Below are 21,480 nucleotides of genomic sequence, written 5' to 3'. Positions count from 1 at the left end.
CCCTCTCCACCCTCTGGTTCCGGTATCTGTTCATCCCCGAACCCTTTCAGGTTCACAGCTGCTGTTGTTAATAGCTCCAGAATATCATAGGTTTTCCACACACTACTCACACTTTGTAAATCAGCCTTTTATTAAACTTTCTGCAAGTTACCCAGAGAGTGTGCTGTTTTTGCCAAGACTTTGGCTAAATCCAGGTTTCAGCTAATTTTTAAAGATGCTAAATCAGAATTCATCAACATCTGTGCTTCAGCTAACTTGACTTTCATTAGAGAGTTTGCCCCTTAGCCTAAGAAAGGGTATCGATAACTTTCCGGAGGAAGTATCTTCCAAGATGTGTGGATTTGCTAGAAGTGTTGCACAGGCACTTTTGCCCTCCTGTGAACAAGGATGTGGTGTCTGTGAGCACGGTAGAGTGGTGTTCTTGACCTTGAATGGATTTGGCCCCATGTCCTGCTGAGAGTGGAGGATTCTGTCACCTAACCCTGCCAGAAGTTTGACTGCACCCTGCCCCCAGAACATGATCACATCTACCTGGGATGAGCCTTCACAGAGTGCCTAAGGGACAGATGGCTGGGACTCCACTAAGCTATGAGAACAGGTTCATAATTGCTTTGATGCCTGCTTACTGACAGATGTTCTTGTTGGTAGGATTTGGTCTGAGACTTGTTTGCATTTTGCAATACACCATCTGCTGGCTAGTTGTTGGGGGGGTGAGGTGGGGGAGATCCGTAGCCAAAATCTACCTCTAATCACTGGAGACCACAAGAAAACCCAGTGATTGTGAACAATCAAATAGGTTAGGTCAATAGGCATATTTAATACCTCCCAGGGTTCTGGTCATTCAGAGTTCTAGTCAGCTCTGCCCAGTCCTTAGGGAGCATATGTACTGTTACCTAATTTTCCTGTATTTATTTAGTTCTCCTTTATCTTTTTTTAAAATACTAACCTTTTAATTTTGAGATATTTATAGATTCATAAATAGCTGTAAGAAAGAATACAAAGAGATTCCATGTACCCCTTACCCAATCTTGCAAAGTTATCATCTAAGTCAGGGTATCAACATCAATACAGTCAAGATACAAAATATTCCCATCATCATAAGGAGCCCTTGTGTGGTTGTTTTATAAATACCCCCACCTCTGCTCATATCCTTCCTCTCCTCTTTCTTTCTTTCTCCTTCCTTCCTTCTTTCTTTCATTATTTCTTTCTTGAAGTATAGTTGATTTATAATGCTGTGTTAATTTCTGCTACACAGCAAAATGATCAGTTATATATATATTCTTTTTCATATTCTTTTCATTATGGCTTATTATAGGATATTGAATATAGCTTCCTGTGCTACAGTAGGACCTTGTTGTTTATACAGCCTATACAAAATAGTTTATATCTGCTAACCCCAAACTCCAAATCCTTTCCTCCCCCACCTCTCCACCCCCCTGGCAATCATGAATATGTTCTCTATGTCTCTCACTTCCTTCTTAACCTGTGGCAAATTCTTATCTGGTCTCCAGTTCTATAACATGGTCATTTAAAGAATGCTATATAAATAGAATCATATGCTTTGTAGCCTTTTTGAATTGTTTTTTTTCTGCTCAGCATAATTTTCTGCAGATTCATCCATCCCAATAGTCTGTTCCTTTTCAGTACTAAGTAGAATTCCATGGTATGGAAGTTACACAGTCTGTTTAACCATTCATCCATTGAAGGACATGTAAGTTGTTTCTGTATTTTGGCAACACAAATAAAGCTTCTATAAACATTTATATGTAAGTTTTGTGTGAACATAAGACTATTTTTTTCTGAAATAAACACTCAGGAGTGCAATTGCTAGCTGGTATGGTAGAATCTCCATGGACAGAGGAGCCTGGCAGGCTACAGTTTATGGGGTCATAAAGAGTGGAATACTACCGAGTGATTAAGGACAGCACAGCATGGTAGCTGCATGTTTAGTTTTTTAAGAAATTGCCAAACTATTTCCCAGATTGATTGTACCATTCTCAACAGCACTGTGTGAGTGGTCCATTTTCTCAACATTCTCACCAGCATTTGGTGTTGCTATTTTTTTTTTTTTCTTTATTTTAGCCATTCTGAGAACTGTGCAGTAACATATTATTGTGGTTTAGATTTGCACTTCCCTGATGGACGATCATGTTTATGTCAGTTCAGTTCAGTCGTGTCTGACTCTTTGCAACCCCATGGACTGCAGCATGCCAGGCTTCCCTGTCTAAGGCCAATAACCAGAGTTTACTCAAATTCATGGCCATTGAGTCAGTGATGCCATCCAGTCATCTCATCCTCTGTCGTACCTTTCTCCTCCTGCCTTCAATCTTTCCCAGCATCAGGGTCTTTCCAATGAGTCAGTTCTTCACATCAGGTGGCCAAACTATTGGAGCTTCAGCTTCAACATCAGCCCTTTCAATGAATATTCAGGACTGATTTCATTTAGGATGGACTGGTTGGACTCTCAAGAGTTTTCTCCAACACCACAGTTCAAAAGCATCAGTTCTTTGGTGCTCAGCTTTCTTTATAGTCCAACTCTCACATCTGTACATGACTACTGGAAAAACCATAGTTTTGACTAGATGGACCTTTGTTGGCAAAGTTATGTCTCTGCTTTTTAATATGCTGTCTAGGTTGGTCATAACTTTCTTTCCAAGGAGCAAGCATCTTTTAATTTCATGGCTGCAGTCACCATCTGCAGTAATTTTGGAGCCCAGAAAAATAAAGTCTGTCACTGTTTCCACTGTTTCCCATCTATTAGCCATGAAGTGATGGGACCAGATGCCATGATCTTAGTTTTCTGAAAGCTGAGCTTTAAGCCAACTTTTTCACTCTCCTCTTTCACTTTCATCAAGAGGCTCTTTAATTCATCTTCACTTTCTGCCATAAGGATGGTGTCATCTGCATATCTAAGGTTATTGATATTTCTCCCGGCAGTCTTGATTCCAGCTTGTGCTTCTTCCAGTCCAATGTTTCTCATAATATACTCAGGGTATAAGTTAAATAAGCAGGGTGACAATATACAGCCTTGATGTACTCCTTTTCCTATTTGGAACCAGTCCGTTGTTCCATGTCCAGCTCTAACTATTGCTTCTTGACCTGCATACACATTTCTTGAGAGGCAGATCAGGTGCTCTGGTATTCCCATCTCTTGAAGAATTTTCCACAGTTGTGGTGATCCACACAGTCAAAGGCTTTGGCATAGTCAATAAGCAAAAGTAGATGATTTTCTGGAACTCTCTTGTTTTTTCGATGTTCCAACGGATGTTGGCAATTTGATCTCTGGTTCCTCTGCCTTTTCTAAATCCACCTTGAACATCTGAAAGTTCATGGTTCATGTACTGTTGAAACCTGGCTTGGAGAATTTTGAGCATTACTATACTAGCATGTGAGATTAGGGCAATTATGTGGTAGTTTGAGCATTTTTTGGCATTGCCTTTCTTTGGAATTGGAATGAAAACTGACCTTTTCGAATCTTGTGGCCACTGCTGAGTTTTCCAAATTTGCTGGCATATTGAGTGAAGAATTTTCACAGCACCATCTTTTAGGATTTAAAATAGATCAACTGGAATTCCATCTCTTCCACTAGCTTTGTTCGTAGTGATGCTTCCTAAGGCCCACTTGACTTCGCATTCCAGGATGCCTGGCTCTAGGTTGGTGATCACACCATCATGATTATCTGGATCGTGAATATCTTCTTCTTTGTATAGTTCTTCTGTGTATTCTTGCCACCTCTTCTTAGTAGCTTCTGCTTCTGTTTTAGGTCCATACTGTTTTTGTCCTTTATTGAGCCCATCTTTGCATGAAATGTTCCCTTGGTAGCTCTAATATTCTTGAAGAGATGTCTAGTCTTTCCCATTCGATCATTTTCCTCTATTTCTTTGCATTGATCATTGAGGAAGGCTTTCTTATCTCTCCTGGCTATGTTTTGGAACTCTGCATTCAAATGGGTATATCTTTCCTTTTCTCCCTTGCCTTTTGCTTCTCTTCTATTCACAGCTATTTGTAAGGCCTCCCCAGACAACCATTTTGCCTTTTTGCATTTCTTTTCCCTGGGGATGGTCTTGATCCCTGCCTCCTGTACAATGTCACAATGTCACAAACCTCCATCCATAGTCCTTCAGGCTCTCTTTCTGTCAGATCTAATCCCTCCAATCTATTTCTCACTTCCACTGTATAATCATAAGGGATTTGATTTAGGTCATACCTGAATGGTCTAGTGGTTTTCCCTACTTTCTTTAATTTAAGCCTGAATTTGGCAATAAGGAATCCATGGTCTGTGCCACAGTCAGCTCCTGGTCTTGTTTTTGCTGACTGTATGAAGTGTTTCCATCTTTGGCTGCAAAGAATATAATCAATGTCCATGTGTAGAGTCTTCTCTTGTGTTGTTGGAAGAGGGTGTTTGCTATGACCAGTGCATTCTCTTGGCAAAACTCTATTAGCCTTTTCCCTGCTTGATTCTGTACTCCAAGGCCAAATTTGCCTGTTACTCCAGGTATTTCTTGACTTCCTACTTTTGCATTCCAGTCCCCTATAATGAAAAGGACATCTTTTTTGGGTGTTCTAGAAGGTCTTATAGGTCTTCATAAAATGATTTTGTTTTTAATTCAAAGAAGTGTAAGGAAGAAAAGAGAAAAAAGGTCATTATCTCTTTGCCCAGATAATTCCAATTAAAGATAAAATAATACAGGTATAAAATTAGAAAACTCAAGCAGTGCAGAAAGGCATAGAACGAGAAATAAAGGACTCTCCTCACTCCTGCCCTTACCTGGCCCTTCTCTGTAAAGGTCCCCAGCGTTCACAATGTCTTGAGATTCCTTTCAGAAAAGGTAAAGGAAGACCATGGCTATATCCATACTTACATGTTGATATGGAGGTTGATAGTACAGAGTAATTTCAGCCTAACAATCCAGGGACTTTCCTGAGTGGCAAGTGGCTCTGTCTAGTTCCTTCTATCTTGCTTCTTCATCTATCCTGTAAGCCTTTGTGCTACTCTTCAAGACTGGAGCTGGATCATAAGCATGTCTGCGTCCTGGAGCCCACTGACAGTACTCAGTCCTGTAACCAGAAGAAAGACCAGGAGTGTCACCTGGTCATATGCCTGGGAAGAAGAGGGGGGCAAGTTTTACTGGCCTGCTAGCAGTCTCTTAGCAGAAGTTACACCTATATGGTTACCTTTTGCCCACATGAGCACAAATGGGATCCTGGGTCCCACAACCATAAACCCTTGTTTAAACTTTGCTTGTTCATTTAATAATGTAACAGGGAGATCCCTATCAGAAAGATTGCTGGATCAATGGGTGTGTGCACTCAAATACTAGATACGATTGCCAGACTGTCTTCTATACTATTAAACCAATTTTAACTGACCCTCTACTACTATAAATTTTAATATTTATATACATATAATATGTATAATATATATTTAAACATTATAAGATTTACTTTTCATCACTCTCCTATATGTAAACATGCATTCTTGGCTATTAATGCTCATAGAGTGCTGGAAGCAAAATATATGACTAAAGATTGTCTGGTTTAATTTCTTCATACCTGGGCAGTTTTAGTGCCACCCCCCAACAACTGGGATGGTAAAAATGCTACACACTCCAGTGTGTCAGACAAGCTGTTAGAATTCTTCTCAAGACAGTGATCCCGGCAGATACAGGTAACGGCACAAAGTTGCCTCTTCAGTTAAAATCCCTTGGCTCAGCCCAACCCAAGAAAAACAACTGCTTTTCTCTATTCTTAAATATTATCCTACATGTACTGGCAATATATGATGGTGTCTTATGCTGTTTCAGCAAGGAATTTCTTCTTCCTAATGTCTAAATTATTCTAGTCTAAATTACTCCAGCTGCACTGTAAGCTTATTTGCTTTCATCTTGCCTTAAATGAAAGCAGCAGCTTTTAATTATCTTTGTATTTTCTTGGCTTCATTGCTTTGTTCCTGTGTGGCTTGACTTCAACCCTATAATTTCTGATTCAGGCTTTGAATATCCTAAATTCACTGTAGTATGTTGTGGCTGTGTGCATGTGTATGTGTGTGGAGGGAGGGAGGTGTACCAGACAAGAATGTATATAATGAATAAGTGAAAGTCGCTCAGTTGTGTCTGACTCTTTGCGACCCCATGGACTGTAGCTTGCCAGGCTCCTCAGTCCATGAAATTCTCCAGGCAAGAATAGTGGGGTTGGTTGCCATTTCCTTCTTCATATAATGTCTGAATGTGATTACAAAAATAAAAATTGAAATGAGTGCAGTATCCCTTATCACCAAGCTTAAGAAATACAGCCTCACCAGTTCCCTTGAAGCTTGTCAGACAGGCACATGTGTCATGCCGTTGTGTTTCCTGTCTCTCGCCCCTGGAGATGTAACACTATCATGAACATCGTGTTAATAATTTCCTTAGTCTAAAAAAGTTATGTAGCATGTGTGTGTGTCCCAGTACATTTGGTTGCATTACTTGATTTGAACTTAATGTAAATTGATTCATATGTCTTTTGGAATCTGTTTCTGCTTCTGATCAATACTGTGCTTTTTGAAATTCATTCATGCTGGTGTGTGTAGAACTTGGTTCATTCATTTTCAGTACTGTATGGTATTCCATTATATAAATTGACCCAATTTAGTTATTCATAATAATTTAATTCACAATGGCCACAGATAAACATAAGATATTGGTGACTGGAACAGCTAAGTGTCCCTCAAATCCCTATTCTTCCATTGTATAAAGTTGTAGCTGGTAGGCAGCTATCCAGCCAGGGAATTTCCCAGACTCCCTTACATCTAGCTGGAGTTTTGTGACATTTGCCCAGTGAAATCAAGTAGAAACAATGTGTGTCACTTGGTCAAGGAGGTTAAGAGAAGGGTTGTGTCTTCTCCACCCTCTTTCAGTCCTCTCACTGGCTGGATGTCAATAGCCAGGGCAACTTTAGAAACCTAAAGTTGAAGGTGGCAATGCCTTTCTCAACTGTGGGTCCTAAAGAATTATGTGTAATAGAATCTGTTATATAAGATAAAAACCAAACTTCATTGTGTGAAGCCACTGAAATTTTGGAGTTATTGTTATAGAAGCTTAAGTTATACTAACTAATGCAAACTAACAAGAAATGTCCAAGATTTTTATGAAGAAAGTTCTAGAAGTTTTAGAAGAATGCAGAAGATCTGAATAAATAGCATGTTATGGATGAGATAAGTGATTTCTACAAAGATGTAACTTTCTCCTTCAGTTCAGTTCATTTCAGTTGCTCAGTTGTGTCTGACTCTTTGTGACCCCATGAATCGCAGCACACCAGGCCTCCCTGTCCATCACCAACTCTCGGAGTTTACCCAAACTCATGTCCATCTAGTCGGTGATGCCATCCAGCCATCTCATCCTCTGTCATCCCATTCTCCTCCTGCCCCCAATCCCTTCCAGCATCAGGCTCTTTTCCAATGAGTCAACTCTTCACATGAGGTGGCCAAAGTATTGGAGTTTCAGCTTCAGCATCAGTCCTTCCAATGAACACCCAGGACTGATCTCCTTTAGGATGGACTGGTTGGATCTTCTTGCAGTCCAAGGGACTCTCAAGAGTCTTCTCCAACACCACAGTTCAAAAGCATTAATTCTGTGGCGCTCAGCTTTCTTCACAGTCCAACTCTCACATCCATACATGACCACTGGGAAAAACATAGCCTTGATTAGATGGACCTTTGTTGGCAAAGTAATGTCTCTGCTTTTGAATATGCTATCTAGGTTGGTCATAACTTTCCTTCCAAGGAGTATGCGTCTTTTAATTTCATGGCTGCAATCACCATCTAATTCCAATATAATACATTAAAAAATACAATTTTATCATTTACTTGGAAATTAAACAAAGAAGAAAACACAAAAACATTTTGAAAGAAAATAACAAATAGTAGAGACTTCCTCAGATACCAGATATCAAAGCCTATGATAAGATGATCAGAAGCGGCACTGACATAGGAATTAAGAAACAGTCCAATGCAACAGAACAAACAGGTCAAAGACAGACCCACATACATATGAGAACTGGGCATACGACTAGGTATTTCAAATCAGGGAGAAAATGGATAAATAGAAAAATGTTGCCAAGACGATTAGCCACCCATTTTGAAAAAAAATAATACTGGATGATTTCAACCTCACACTATTCTCAGAAAATAAACAACAGCAACAAAAATCAGCAAACTACAAAGGGTTAAAGAAAATGTGTTTATATCCTTGTGATTAAGGAAAATCATAAAGGAAATTCCAAAAAATAAGGAAAATATTAACAAACTTGATAACATTAAATTAATATTATATTAATATAATGTATGGAAATGGCACCATAAGCAAAGGAGAAAATAGTTACTATATATATATATAGTAGGCAAATAATTAATACCAAGAATATATAAAAATAAAACTACAAATTGATAAGAAAATGAAAACCCAAAGAGTAGAATGGGAAAAGGGTATGTTCTGGTTATATCTAGACACACCTGTAATTCAAAAAGATAAATGTAAGCCTATGTTCATAGCAGTGCTATTCACAATAGCCAAGGCATGGAAGCAACCTAAATGTCCACTGACAGATGAACGGGTAAAGAAGATGTGGTGCATACACACAGGGGAATACTACTCAGCCAGAAAAAGACCTAAATAATGCCATTTGCAGCAACATAGATGAAACTAGAGATTATCACACCAAGTGAAGTAAGTCAGAGAAACACAAATGTCATACAATCTAAAATATGACATAAATGAAACTATGAAATACAACAGGCTGGAAGTTGCCAAGGGGGAGAGGGTTAGGAAAGGGACATATTAGGAGGTTGGGGTTATCAGATATTAGCTTTTATATAGAGAATGGATAAACAAGAAGGTCCTACTGTATAGTACAGAGAACTATATCCAATATTCTATGATATGTACCACATCTTCTTTATCTATTCCTCTGTTGATGGGGATTATACAACAGAATATTACTCAACCATAAAAAGGAATAAAATAATGCCATTTGCAGCAACATGGATGGACCTAGAAATTGTCATACTGAGTGAAGTCAGACAGAAAGACAAATATGATATGATATCGCTTATATGTGGAATGTAGAAGAAATGGTACAAATGAACTTATTTATAAAACAGAAATAGTGTCACAGTTGTAGAAAACAAATTTATGGTTACAAGAGGAGATTGGGATTGACATATACACAATAATATATATTAAATGGATAACTAATAAGAACCTGCTATATTGCATAGGGAACTCTACTTAATACTCTGTCATGACCTATATGGGCAAAGAATCTAAAAAAGGAATGGATAATTTATTCACTCTGCTGTACAGCAGAAACTAACACAACATTGTAAATCAACTATACCCCAATAAAAATTAAAAATATAAACACAGTGGGAAAATTTTTCAAAAAAGGTGCACTTAAAGGTTCATTGATGATGGGTGAATAAACAAAATGTGATATAGGCATATAACGCAGTATTTTTGAGCCTTGAAAAGGAAGGAAATTCTGACATACTCTACAATGTGGATGAATCTTGATGACATGCTTAGTAAAATAAACCAGTCACAAAAAGAGAAAAACAAAAAAAATATTCTATGATAAACCATAATGGAAAATAATATTTAAAAAGGAGTGTATATATATATACATATATGTGTATGTATAACTGAATGACTTCATTGTACAGGAGAAATTCCCTGGAGAAGGGCATGGCAACCCACTCCAATATTCTTGCCTGGGAAATCCCATGGACAGAGAAGCCTGGTGGGCAACAGTCCATAAGGTCACAAAGAGTCAGACGTGACTGAAGTGACTTAGCACACACACATAGAATGCCACTTATAAAGTGTGAAAAACAGAAACCCCACAAAACAAACTTCTGTTTCTGTGTGTACTTATGGAAGCATGTAGATGGAGAAAGTTAGAAAAGGAGGATCAACACCGAACTGAAGACAGCAGAGGCCTAGCAGTGGTGGGGAAGTGGGGCTGTGAGGGCAGCGGGGACGTCTTTTACAAGGAGAATATACTTGTGTATTTAATGCAATTTAATAAATCAAAAGAGCAAAAGACATAAATGCTGAGGCTTCAAGTCCAGAGATTCTGTTTATTTTTTGCAAAACCAAATTTTACTTAAAACACAAATACATTACTTTTTGCAAACAAATCCATGACACGTGTCTAGATAGTGAGGTTAAATAGCCACTTAGTGCTCATTTAAGTCTACAGCACCTCTCAGGTGCTGAGAGAGTGGCCCCATGCCTTTGGACACAGGGGTCTGGGCTGGTTCTAGGCGGTGACAGTTCAGGCTAAAGTTTAACACCTTAAATATTGGCTTCACGTGAGTACTGCCAGCTTCCCTGGTGGCTCAGACGGTAAAGCATCTGCCTGCAATGCAGGAGACCTGGGTTCAATCCCTAGGTTGGGAAGATCCCCTGGAGAAGGAAATGGCAACCCACTCCAGTACTCTTGCCTGGAAAATCCCATGGACGAAGGAGCCTGGTAGGCTACAGTTCATGGGGGTCGCAAAGAATCAGACATGATTGAGCGACTTCACTTTCACTTTCATGTGAGTACCACACAGTGGCAGCTCTTGATATTATTAAAAAGGGAGCAGCGCACTAAAGGGAAGGGTACAGAGAGGTTTGGTAAATGACTAATTCTCACCACATGAACATGCAAACTTAAGTATGTATCAGCCATTCTAAAATCTGTATAGAAATACCCAGGAAGATGTTAGCCTCCTTCAAGGCTAGTTGTAGACCAGGACATACATTTTGGAAGTTGGTCCCTTGCAGTGTCTGTAACAGGAGTGTCCTTGAGATGCTATGGTGGCAGCACAGGTCACTTTCTAGAAGAGTTGCCTGGGGCCCAGCAGCTTCATCCTTCATGCCCTCCTTGGTGCATGTCCAGTTTGGGGGACATACTCTTGCCTGGAAAATCCCATGGTTGGAGGAGCCTGATAGGTTACAGTTATGGGGTCATGAAGAGTCGGACACGACGGAACGACTTCACTTCACTTCTCTTCTTGGGGTGAATAGGGAAGAGAAACTCAGTAAATTAGGTGAGAATACAGACTTGGGCTTCACACTCACCCTGCAGTCCCCCTTAGCCTGTGTAAGTGACTTAGGAAGAAGGAATAGCAGCCAGCAGGGTCTGAGCGGTTGTCCTGCACTCCTGCTGGGGTCTCAGTTTATGGCTGGTGGCTGAGTGCTCTGATGAGGGCTGGTATCCTTTCTGCAAAAGCACCAGTCCACATGGGTGGGATGCAGGTAGGACTGTCCTAGAGGCCCTCCAGTGACAGGTTCATGAGACAGTGGTCGGGAAGCAGCTTAATGGTCTGGCTAACACCATTCTTTCCGAGAGCTGCTGACCTGTGAAGGAGAAGCACCAGTCCCTGGTCTTCAGTGTTTCTGGTGGAGCAGCAAGTGGAAAACCTGGGCAACATGTAGCGTGGAGAAGCTGGCGTGCTGGGCACAGAACTGCCTGTGAAGGCAATGACCAGTGCCTGGGGTCTGCTTGGTGTGGGTGTCTGCTCCAGACAAGGTGGCTTCCACTTCCTGCAAGGAAGGAAGAAGGCCTGGGCTCCCACCCACGTGGGGAGGCAGGGCTTGAAGTGGTCTCTCTCCTCCCTGCTGGAGAGTCAAATGTGGTTGAAATCACAACTTCGACAAACCTCGTTTAGCCAGTTTTTGTTCCCTTGCCAAAAATAAAAAAATGCAGAGAACCAAATTCTAAATGACAATAAATACCTTTTTTTTCTCCACAAAATTGGAAAATCAAGAGCCAGCAATCCAGTCATCCTGAAGGTCCTAAGAGTCATGGGCAAATGGGGTTTTCCTGGTGAGGCAGAGCCCTGCCTGGGGTGGGCTGGTTCTGTGCTGAAGGCCTGTTGGGTTATATGACACCCAGGGGATGCGATCCTCAGAAGAACAGAGATCCCAGAGTAAAAAATGAGACCCAAACCAACCAGGGGCCTGCTCTTTTTGGCTTTAGGCTGATGCCAGAGCTCTGCTAATGGATACAGGAAGGTGGGCAGACACCCCCGAGGGGCTGTCCTGGGGTGGGAGGGAAACTGGCAGGGGGTGGAGGGTCCATAGTGCTATTTCCATGTCAGAAAACCCTAAGTAGCCTAGATTAATGCTCTAACGGGTCAACTCCAGAAATCTATCATTTGCAGTGAGATCGGGAGACCAAGGCCTCCCCCAGATGCCAGTGCAGTGGCAGTGATGGCAGCAGAAGGCTGGGTGATGCAGAGATGAGAAATGCTGTGAAGTCAGGATTCACCACTTCACACTGTAAATCAAAGTCCTGATGCCAGACCAGTCTCAGGCACAGGAATGAAAGAAACCATAACAAAATTCCACATCTTGTTCACAGAAGAACATAGGAGGGGGGGTTCTAGAAATACTGTGGCAGTGTGCTGTGCTTTGGAATGGAAGCAATGTCTCTCCAAGGAAGCAAGGGTGTGGCAAAGCAGTGGTACCAGCCAGGGAAGGCCGCCATCCACACTCCAGTGCTGGAAGCCCACCTTCAGACTCATGAAGTGGCAGGAATGCCACAGAGGTCGGCAGGGCTAGAACAGCTGCTTGAAAGAAAGTGAACGTGAAAGTCATTCAGTAGTGTCTGACTCTTTGTGACCTCATGGAGTATACAATCCATGGGATTCTCCAGGCCAGAATACTGCAGTGGGTAGCTATTCCCTTCTCCAGGGGATCTTCCCAACCCAGGGATCGAACCCAGGTCTCCTGCATTGCAGGCAGATTCTTTACCAACTGAGCCACCAGGGAAGCCCAAGAATACTGGAGTGAGTAGCCTATCCTTTCTCCAGTGGATCTTCCTGATCCAGAAATCAAACTGGGGTCTCCTACATTGCAGGTGGATTCTTTACCAGCTGAGCTGCCAGGGAAGCTCCGATGAAGCATCTGTAATGAGGTAACACTTGGTTCTTGGGAAGGAGAAGAAAAAGTTCCAAGACCACGAGCACCATGAACTCAAACCCAGTTAGACTGCATCTGTTGAATTGAAACCTTTCTTTTAACTTGTCGATGAGCTGCTCCATGTCACACTTGCAGAGGTCGCTGCTGGTCTTGGTGCAGAGCCTGCAGTTCTGCCTGTTGAGCTCACCCTGCAAGACCAACTTCTCCAAGTACCGATAGACATGGACACCATCATGGCTCCAAACCCCACTTCCTGGGCAGGTTCTGCATTTCTGGTTTTAAAGTTCTAATGTCGCTTAGCGTTAGCTCGATGTGCAGGGACTTCTCCAGGAAAGTTTTGTTCATGTTCTTCTTGAGGTTGGGGGGCTTCACGTGCCCTATCACTGTGGTGATGTAGTAGATGAACATGAAGACAGTGCTTATGCTTGCCACAGGGCCCTTAAGAGTCATCCAGGAGGTTGGGGTTGTACTCCAGGGCATCCCCGAGTTGTCCCCTAGTTCTGAGCCGGCAGAGTGTGGAGATGCTGGATCAGGGCTGTCTGTCTTGAGTGTGACCAGGGTGTTGGTAGAGTACAGGAACTTGACGTAAGACACAACCTTTCCATTTGCCCCCAACTGGAAGACTATCTCAGAAAAGCTGCTGGAGGGATGGGTCTGCTTCTGGCTGGCCACCCTCGGATCACTGACCCGCAGCCTTCTCTGTAGGGTGGGCCTGAGAAGGCTGCACACAGGGACCGCTTGGCGTAGATCAGAGCAGTCCTGCTGTTCTTGGAGTCATACTGCCTTATGTTCTTGATGAAGTGAGTCTCTTCTATGCCTTTGGGTCTGGGGATCCAGATATATTTGGTTCTTTGAAAGAGGCACATCCCATTGCGTCTTTCGAGGGCAGGCCACAAACCTTCTCTGGCACTGCCTGTCCAGGCTCTGTCCCAGTCTGAGGGCTGAGCAGCCCCTGGGGCATCAAGGCCCTGCTAGGGGGTTCCAGCAACAGATGGCTGCGACAGAGGCAGCAGGTGCTTCTTGATGCACAGGCCTGGACTCTGGGGCTGCCCGTCGAGGGGGAAGATTGCAGCCTGGTTGCATCTCGAGTGCCCTTGCCTCTGCAGCACCTGCTGGGCAGCCCTGGCAGCGTGGCTGGGTATGGGCCCGGGAATGAGCGGGGTGCTGCACATGCTTTGGCCACTGCCCTCAGAGATGGTTACCTGGATGGTTTTGGTGGGAATTGTTTTGTGTGTTTGATGTCTTCCTGGGTGATTCTGAGACCACAGGCTTGAATATTGGCTTTTGGAGACTATATGGTAAAGTCCTCAATTCAGCCTAAGTGCTTTTATGATATAACTTGTTAAAATTTGGCAGAGTGTTTGCTTTGGCAGCATGCATGCTAACACTGAAGCGATGCGGACAAGATAGCATGGGCCCTGTGCAAGGATGACCTCAAGTTTGTGAAACATTCCATACAGTTGTTAGGATGGCAAATTTTATGTCATGTGTATTTTACCAAGGTTTAAAATTGTAACAGTTTTGTTTAATTAAAAACATTAAGAAGGATTTTAGTTAATTGAGCCTTGTTGCCATAGTCTGAGCTTGGGTTGGAAAAGAATTTCCAGACAGAATATTTCAGAAAGGAGTGAGTTTATTAAGAACAAAGAGCAGAGATAATGAAGGTGCTGCAAGCACAGCGGGCTGACCTCCTGACAGACCAGGGGAGAGTCCACAGGAAGCTATTAGAAGGGTGGATTGTCTCAAGGGAGAGACCCCAGAAGTAATAGATACTTCCGAACAGATAGTTCTGAATGAATTAATACTTCTGAATAGATAGTTCTGAGTAAATAGATACTTCTGAATAGATAGGGACGATGCAAATACAACAGGCCGACTTCCTGACAGACCAGGGAAAGATGACTCTTCGTGGGTTAGTAGCCAATTTTTGGAGCCTCAAGACAAAGAAAATTCTTGCTGGAAGGGTAGCATTAAGTGATTGATTAGGGGACTATAGGGTGAGCAGCAGGGTGGGCATTTTTGCCTAATATGGGGTCAGGAACTGGCCAATAAGGATCGGGGGCTTTTGGCAGTGGTTACAAATGGGCTTAGTCAATTCTGGAAATGACCTTGGTTCTGGGCTCCACCTCTGTGGCCCTGGTGTGCAGCCTTGCACCTGTGGGCTTGAGATAGGACTCCGTAAGTCCTTTGTCACTAACTCAAATGTTGTCTGTTTCTCTCCAGATGAACCTTGGTTTTCCCATTTTTCTTCAGGCAAAACTCTGTCTTTTCTCACCTGTAGCATTTTTAGGTGTGAGGAGTCTGGGCCTGTCTGTGACTGCCCAGCACACGTGTCCTCTGGGCCATATTAATGCACGCCACTTCAGCACATTGTTGCTCTGCCCCTGTGAGTCGAGGCATTGTCCATTCTGAAGAGTTCCTTCTAATCTCAGGAAAACATCCACTTACTCTCCAGTTCCCTATTTCATTTTCTATCCTGTTGGGAGCCAGAGAACAGAAAGAGAGGGCTCAGGTCCATGACTGTGCCTGAGTGAAGAGAACCACAAGAAGAACGTCCTCGTGAATAGGAGGCAGCTCAAAAGTTAATGCTGAATTTTTTTTTTTATTATAGGTTGCTGCCCTAGACCTTGTTACATAAATCATAGTATAAAATCCTCCAAATTCTGAATTCCAACACACATCTGACCATAGATGCTTCAGGTAGAGGGCTTTCAGATTGTGGATCTGTACAGAAAAGCACTTAGAATAATAGTTCCTGGCATGTAATGCGTGCTCAGTTGCTTCCGTCTTGTCCGACTCTTTGAGACCCTGTGGTCTGTAGCCCTCCAGGCTCCTCGGTCCATGGGATTCTCCAGGCAAGAATACTCAAGTAGGTTGCCATGCCCTGCTCCAGGGCATCTTCCCAACATAGGGACTTAACCTGCATCTCCTACATTGTAGGTGGACTCTTACTGCTGACCACGAGGGAAGCCCTGGTGTATAATAAACATACGCAAATAAACTACTGGTATTATGTCATGTTTAGCCTGGCCCAGTGTGGTTGTTTTACTTAGCCTAGAAACCATTGTCACGCTGTGCACATTTAAACTTAGGAAGATCAAGCATATCGCCCTATGACCAAATGGGTGATGCCCCAACTCACTTTAACATAACAAGCCTTCCTTGTCTGCTTATCATCTCTGTTTTGCTTTTCCCATCCCTACCTTCAGTTAGCAAGACAAGGATTCAATGTCGTGCTTATCAGCCGGTCACTGGAAAAACTTCAGGCCATTGCTGTGGAGATTGGTGAGTGACTCCAAGAAATAAGGGAGGTGTTTGTGGAGCCCACTAGCCAGGTCTGCTCACATCCTGCCTGCGGAGGCATCTGTCAGCATCCCTACATTTTCTCTCTGGTGCCTGGGGTACCAGCCTCCTTTGGGGAGCCCAGTTTACAAAGTTAAGTAAAAAGTGCAGGACATAAGTGGCTTGAGCTCACTTTAGTTCATCAGTGATTCTTTGGGCTTCATGAAGCAGAAACACATTCACCTCACAAATAGGTCCACTCCTTTCTTGTGTCTAGGGTCTGTCTTTAGAATCAGAAGCCCTCATCCAGAGGCCTCAGCTGTCTGAATGCTTCAGTTACTTCCTTTAAAAGCAGGCACTTCCCTTCCTTATGTCTGTGCTGTGGTCCTTGCAGAGGGATGAGAGACGATGCTCACTGCTAGTTGTTGGATTAAAAAAAAAAAAAGATTTGATTCAAGGCTGCCATGTATGGTGTGAGGGTTGTACATTATACAACCCTAAGAGAGAGGATTTATATTATAATATTTTATTTTGATAATCTACTCTGAAGTGTTTTTAGTCAATAATGATCATCATATCCCCTTCTGAGCATTTGAATTTTAATAATTAATTATTAACTTAGTGATTAATAAACTCAATGCAAAGGAATGAGTTTTCAACTATGAAGACTCATGAAGACCATAGCAGGCTGTCTGGGGACACTCTTATTTCCCTGGGAGAAATTTGGATAAGAGAAGACCGTGGGGGAGTATGTGGCTGAACAGTCACAATGAGGAGGCTCAGTGCCCTTGAACCAGTGAATTCTGCTTTTGTTCTCTGACTGGATATCTGCAATAACTTTGACCAGGACTAGGACGTTCTTCAGTATTTTCCTTACTGTGCACTTCTTATTGTCTTTTTGAAAAACAAGTAGTGTCTTTGAAGTGTCCCCAGGCTATGCCTTAAGATCACTTGCCCTAGAAATATTGGGTCTAACTCCAATGCTGAGTGGGCAGCAGCTAGTGAAATCTGCCTACGGTTTTTATATCTAAGAAAAAGCTCCCACAGAAGGCAAGTTCACATAGACCAGTGGAAAGAGGATTGAACTTGGAGGGAGCAGAGTGTGGGTGCCCTTGGTCAAGCTAGTAAGCTCCATAGAGCCTTAATTTTCTCCTCCGGAAAGTGGAGACAATACCTACTTCATTCTTGAGAATATTAAAAAAATATACTGTGCGTGTAAATGGTTTTATAAATGTGAAGGGTTTCTGAGTGTACGTGGAGAGGACCTGATACTCACTGAGCACAAGGATTATACTTTGGTCTAACAGCCCTTAGCCCACGGGTCTGAAACTTGAGCCTGCACCACAGTCACCCCCAGTGTGTGTGAAAACAGATCACCAGGCCCCCTCCCAGGGTTTCCTGGTTCAGTAGGTCTGGGTGGAGCCTGAGATTTTATTTCTAACAAGTTACCAGTGATGCTGATGCAGTGGTCTGCTGACCTTGCTTTGAGAACTATTGTATTAAATCTGTTATAATGCCTTTATTTGTCACTGCAGTGACTCTTAGAATCACACAGAAACCATCATTCACAAATCTTTTAACACATTCCAGCATTTATCTGAGGCTATTTCTTGTTTCTAGTTAAGATGATGGGCTTGTGCTCTTAAGTGTCTGTTCTGTTCAGGTAATACTCAGGGAGTATTAGGGGAATAGAGACAAGAGGGGGATTTGGACACCTGTTCATTGAAAAATAACTATTGTCTCTAATGCAGAGTGGACTATAGGAAGTACCGTGAAGATAATTCAAGCAGATTTTGCCAAAGATGACATCTATGAGTATATTAAAGAAAAACTTGAAGGCTTAGAAATTGGAATTTTAGGTAAGTAAATTGCAATAATGCAAAGCTTCTTGAAATAAGTCAGTGAAATAATGATCTTGGCGTGACTTGATTATTCGGTAGCAGCTTAAATTTAACCCATGACTGTAAGCTGTAGCTTTAAACCAAATATTAAAGTTCAGTTCTACAAAAGGCATTACTGGATTAACAGATTTGTATACGGTTTTGGAATGTAGCAAACTACATGGTTTCAATCTTCCCAACCATATTTACTAGTATTAAAATATTTTTCTTTCACTGAAGGTTGACATTTGACAGGAAGAGGGAAACTTTGGTCTAATGGAATTAGTTTAGTAAACAAACATTGCTGTGATTGATTCATGAAGTAGTGAGTCAGTATGGTTATTTGAAGATAGAGTTTCTCATTTGGGAAATAAGATACAATTTCTTTTTTCTGTGATAATTTATAGATTATCTGTTTTGTGATCACATACACAGTACAGTGTATTGTAGAGAGAAGGAGGATTTTGATTTGCAAAATAATTACATGTTTACTAATAATAATGTAAAATGTACTCTAGGAAAACTAGAAAGAGCAGATGAACACATAAAAGAATTATGAGTTCCTTAAAGTCTTTAACAGCCTGAGCTAGCATCTTGGTACATATCTTTCCAGATACATACATGCATATTTTCAAAATGAGGATTAAACTTACATACTGTTTTGCAACATTAAAAAAATTATACATCACAAATGTTCTCCTAGGTTTTAAAAACTCTGAGCAGTCATAGTTTTGAATGACTGCATTGCATCCCACCATATGGCTGCACCATGATTTATTTTATCTGCATTGTACTATTGGACCACAATTTTTTCCCTTCCATTTTCCTCACTGTTATTGAATTATGTTGCAGTGAACAGCTTTTTATATACATCTTTTTGTACATGCTTTCTTGGAAAACTTCTCAAGAGAAGAATTTCTGGGTTGAATATGACAATTTTTAAGGCTTTCAGTAGACATTTGCCATGAACTCTTCTGATATCTTTTTGTTTTGCCTTTCTTGGTCAGTCAACAATGTTGGAATGCTTCCAAACCTTCTCCCAAGCCATTTCCTTAACACGCCAGATGACATCCAGGTAGGCTTGTACTGTTCTGTGGATGTTTTCCTCTCCCCGAGTCCTGAGCCCCCAGCTGGGTAATACCAGGACTGGGAAGGGGTGATGGGAGTGTGGCCAAAATTCTGCAATCCAGGTGGATGACTGGAGGTGTCCCCTTCAAGTACTCACCTGAGTACTTGATACATAGTGAAGGGTATCACTGTTCTGGACTATCTCTAGGAAAAGAACATCTTCCCTCTTCTCCACACATCAAAATTCACTTGTCCCAGTCTTTTGGGGGCTCTACACTGTGCTTTATAAGGGAGGTAATGCTGCCTAACAAATTCATAGCTCTGGATTCAGTAGGAGAAAGCTTTCTTTGCCTTTCAAGGTCATAAGATTCGCTCAACTTTCAGTGTGAAAGAAGTCCATAATACAGACTTTGTGGCTGAGGGTGTTGTAAGTTCAACAAGCTTAACTCAGACCCATGACTGTCATTGTTGGTCTTGAGTAAATTTATTATGCATTAACAGTCTTTGAAGGCACTGTATTTTGACTCTTCTCCAGGCTTTCACCTTTGAAAGCAAAGGGTTATACCAATTTTGAACAGGCTATGATGCTTCTATTCCCCAATCCTGTAATTAGTCCTAAAGGTTCCATGTAAGCCCCAAGTGTACTGCGTGGACGAATAATGCCAGATTGCTTGGACACTGCTGAACCTTACCGAGCCTCTTCTGGCCACATGTCTAACTCCACGTTCCCTGTTTCTGGCATAAGTCTGTGTGTCTTTTCATTAAGCTCATTGCATTCCTGCTTCTCCTTATTTATGTCTACATTTGTACTTGTCTATGTGTCTGTCCCTCTTTCCTTCTTTGTGTGTCTTGGGTGATTCTAGTAGTTTCTTGATCTGGCTTCTGTAGTCCAGAACCTCTATCTTATATTATACAACAACCATTCATCTTTATAATCTTTATGTTAGTGTCTTCTAGACCCACATATACTAACCTCCCTTTCTTCAGCTGGAAATTAACCATCTCCCTTTGAGCAACAGTGTCCATATACCTCCCTAAATTTTCAAGGAAACTCTTAATTGACTTCTATTCAAGATCACATTCTTGGAGACTCATAGTGTAGATGTCAGATTTTTCCCAGATCTAGTGCATTGTTGCTGAATATCAACTTGGAGTGTAGTTTGCAGACTAAGTGATACAACCATTCAGGCACACACTTTTTTCCACTTTGTGGTGCTTTAGCACTGAATATTTCTCAAGAGAATTTCTCAAATGATCCAGCTAAATCATGACTGTGATTATTTATTACAGAGCCTCATCCACTGTAACATCACCTCAGTTGTGAAGGTATGTGATCAATGTATGTGCTCAATGCATTAAAATGTAGTAGCTGTTGGAATTTGGCGACTCAGGAGAACTGGCCCCTTCCCTGTAAATGCAGAATTCTTTAAAATTGAACTGTACTTGATTGAAAGATATGCAGTAGCCTTTTAATCGTCTTCTTCTTTTTTCATCAAGGAAATACAGTGGACTCATTCTCCCTAGCATCTGAATCTTATTTCTGCATTCAGTTTTGCCATTTGTCAGAACATATGAGGCCTGATGATGGTGAAACTTATTCAGGATTCCAAAGCAACTTATAAAAATTAGTACCTTCCTCTGATTTTAGTTTTTGTAAGTAGAGGAAAGCTCACTCTGTTTGGAAAAATGACAGAGACTGTGGCTTGAAGTTTATAGACTCTCGTTAAAAAAATATTTGTTGAATTGAAGTTCAAGTGCATATGTATTCTGATTCCAGATTAGTTACTAGTTAATTAGACAGCATTGGGCATGCTATTTAGCTCCCTTGAACTTCATATTCTTCATCTGCTATTAATGTATTGAGGTTTGAACTAAGTGGTATGTCAAGTGTCACTTAGCCCAAAAAGATAAAGTCTGTCACTGTTTCCATTGTTTCCCCATCTCTCTGCCATGGAATGATGAGACCAGATCCATGATCTCAGTTTTCTGAATGTTGACGAGTATCATTTAGTTATTCCAAAGGAACCATCTGGAAACACTAGAGTTCTCTATCAAGGGCAAAATTGGAGAATGAGTTGAGGGCAAAGGGAAGGTAGGATAAGAGACTAAATATTGGAACGTTTGAGACAGGGACCCACAAAGTCCAGTGTTGTCTCTCTAATTGGGATCATTCACCCAATCAGGCTTTTGGGAGGCTGAGAAATGCTGTCCAACAGTGCTCCACCTTAACGAAGTTTGGAGAATCAAGGCAAGGGTGTTGCTCCAGAACTGGCAGGGAAGACCTCTTCCAGGGGCAGTAAATT

At 41.7% G+C, this 21,480-nt stretch overlaps 1 protein-coding gene and 1 pseudogene across 1 annotated transcript in view; both read left to right on the top strand.

Annotated features, from left to right (window-relative positions):
* HSD17B3 (hydroxysteroid 17-beta dehydrogenase 3) overlaps positions 1-21,480 on the top strand; it is a 51,718-nt gene that overhangs the window by 10,153 nt on the left and 20,085 nt on the right. The window contains exons 3-6 of the mRNA XM_040229689.1: positions 16,157-16,232; positions 17,981-18,088; positions 19,117-19,184; positions 20,468-20,503. Coding sequence (XP_040085623.1) covers positions 16,157-16,232; positions 17,981-18,088; positions 19,117-19,184; positions 20,468-20,503 — 288 coding nt within the window. The remainder of the gene's footprint in view (positions 1-16,156; positions 16,233-17,980; positions 18,089-19,116; positions 19,185-20,467; positions 20,504-21,480) is intronic.
* On the top strand, positions 14,309-14,409 carry LOC120867781 (annotated as a pseudogene).

The sequence above is a fragment of the Oryx dammah genome, unplaced genomic scaffold (genome assembly GCF_014754425.2).
Source record: "Oryx dammah isolate SB20612 unplaced genomic scaffold, SCBI_Odam_1.1 HiC_scaffold_1, whole genome shotgun sequence".
Taxonomy (NCBI): domain Eukaryota; kingdom Metazoa; phylum Chordata; class Mammalia; order Artiodactyla; family Bovidae; genus Oryx; species Oryx dammah.
The sequence above is the reverse complement of the archived record's forward strand: the minus strand, read 5'-3'. Positions and strand labels throughout refer to the sequence as shown.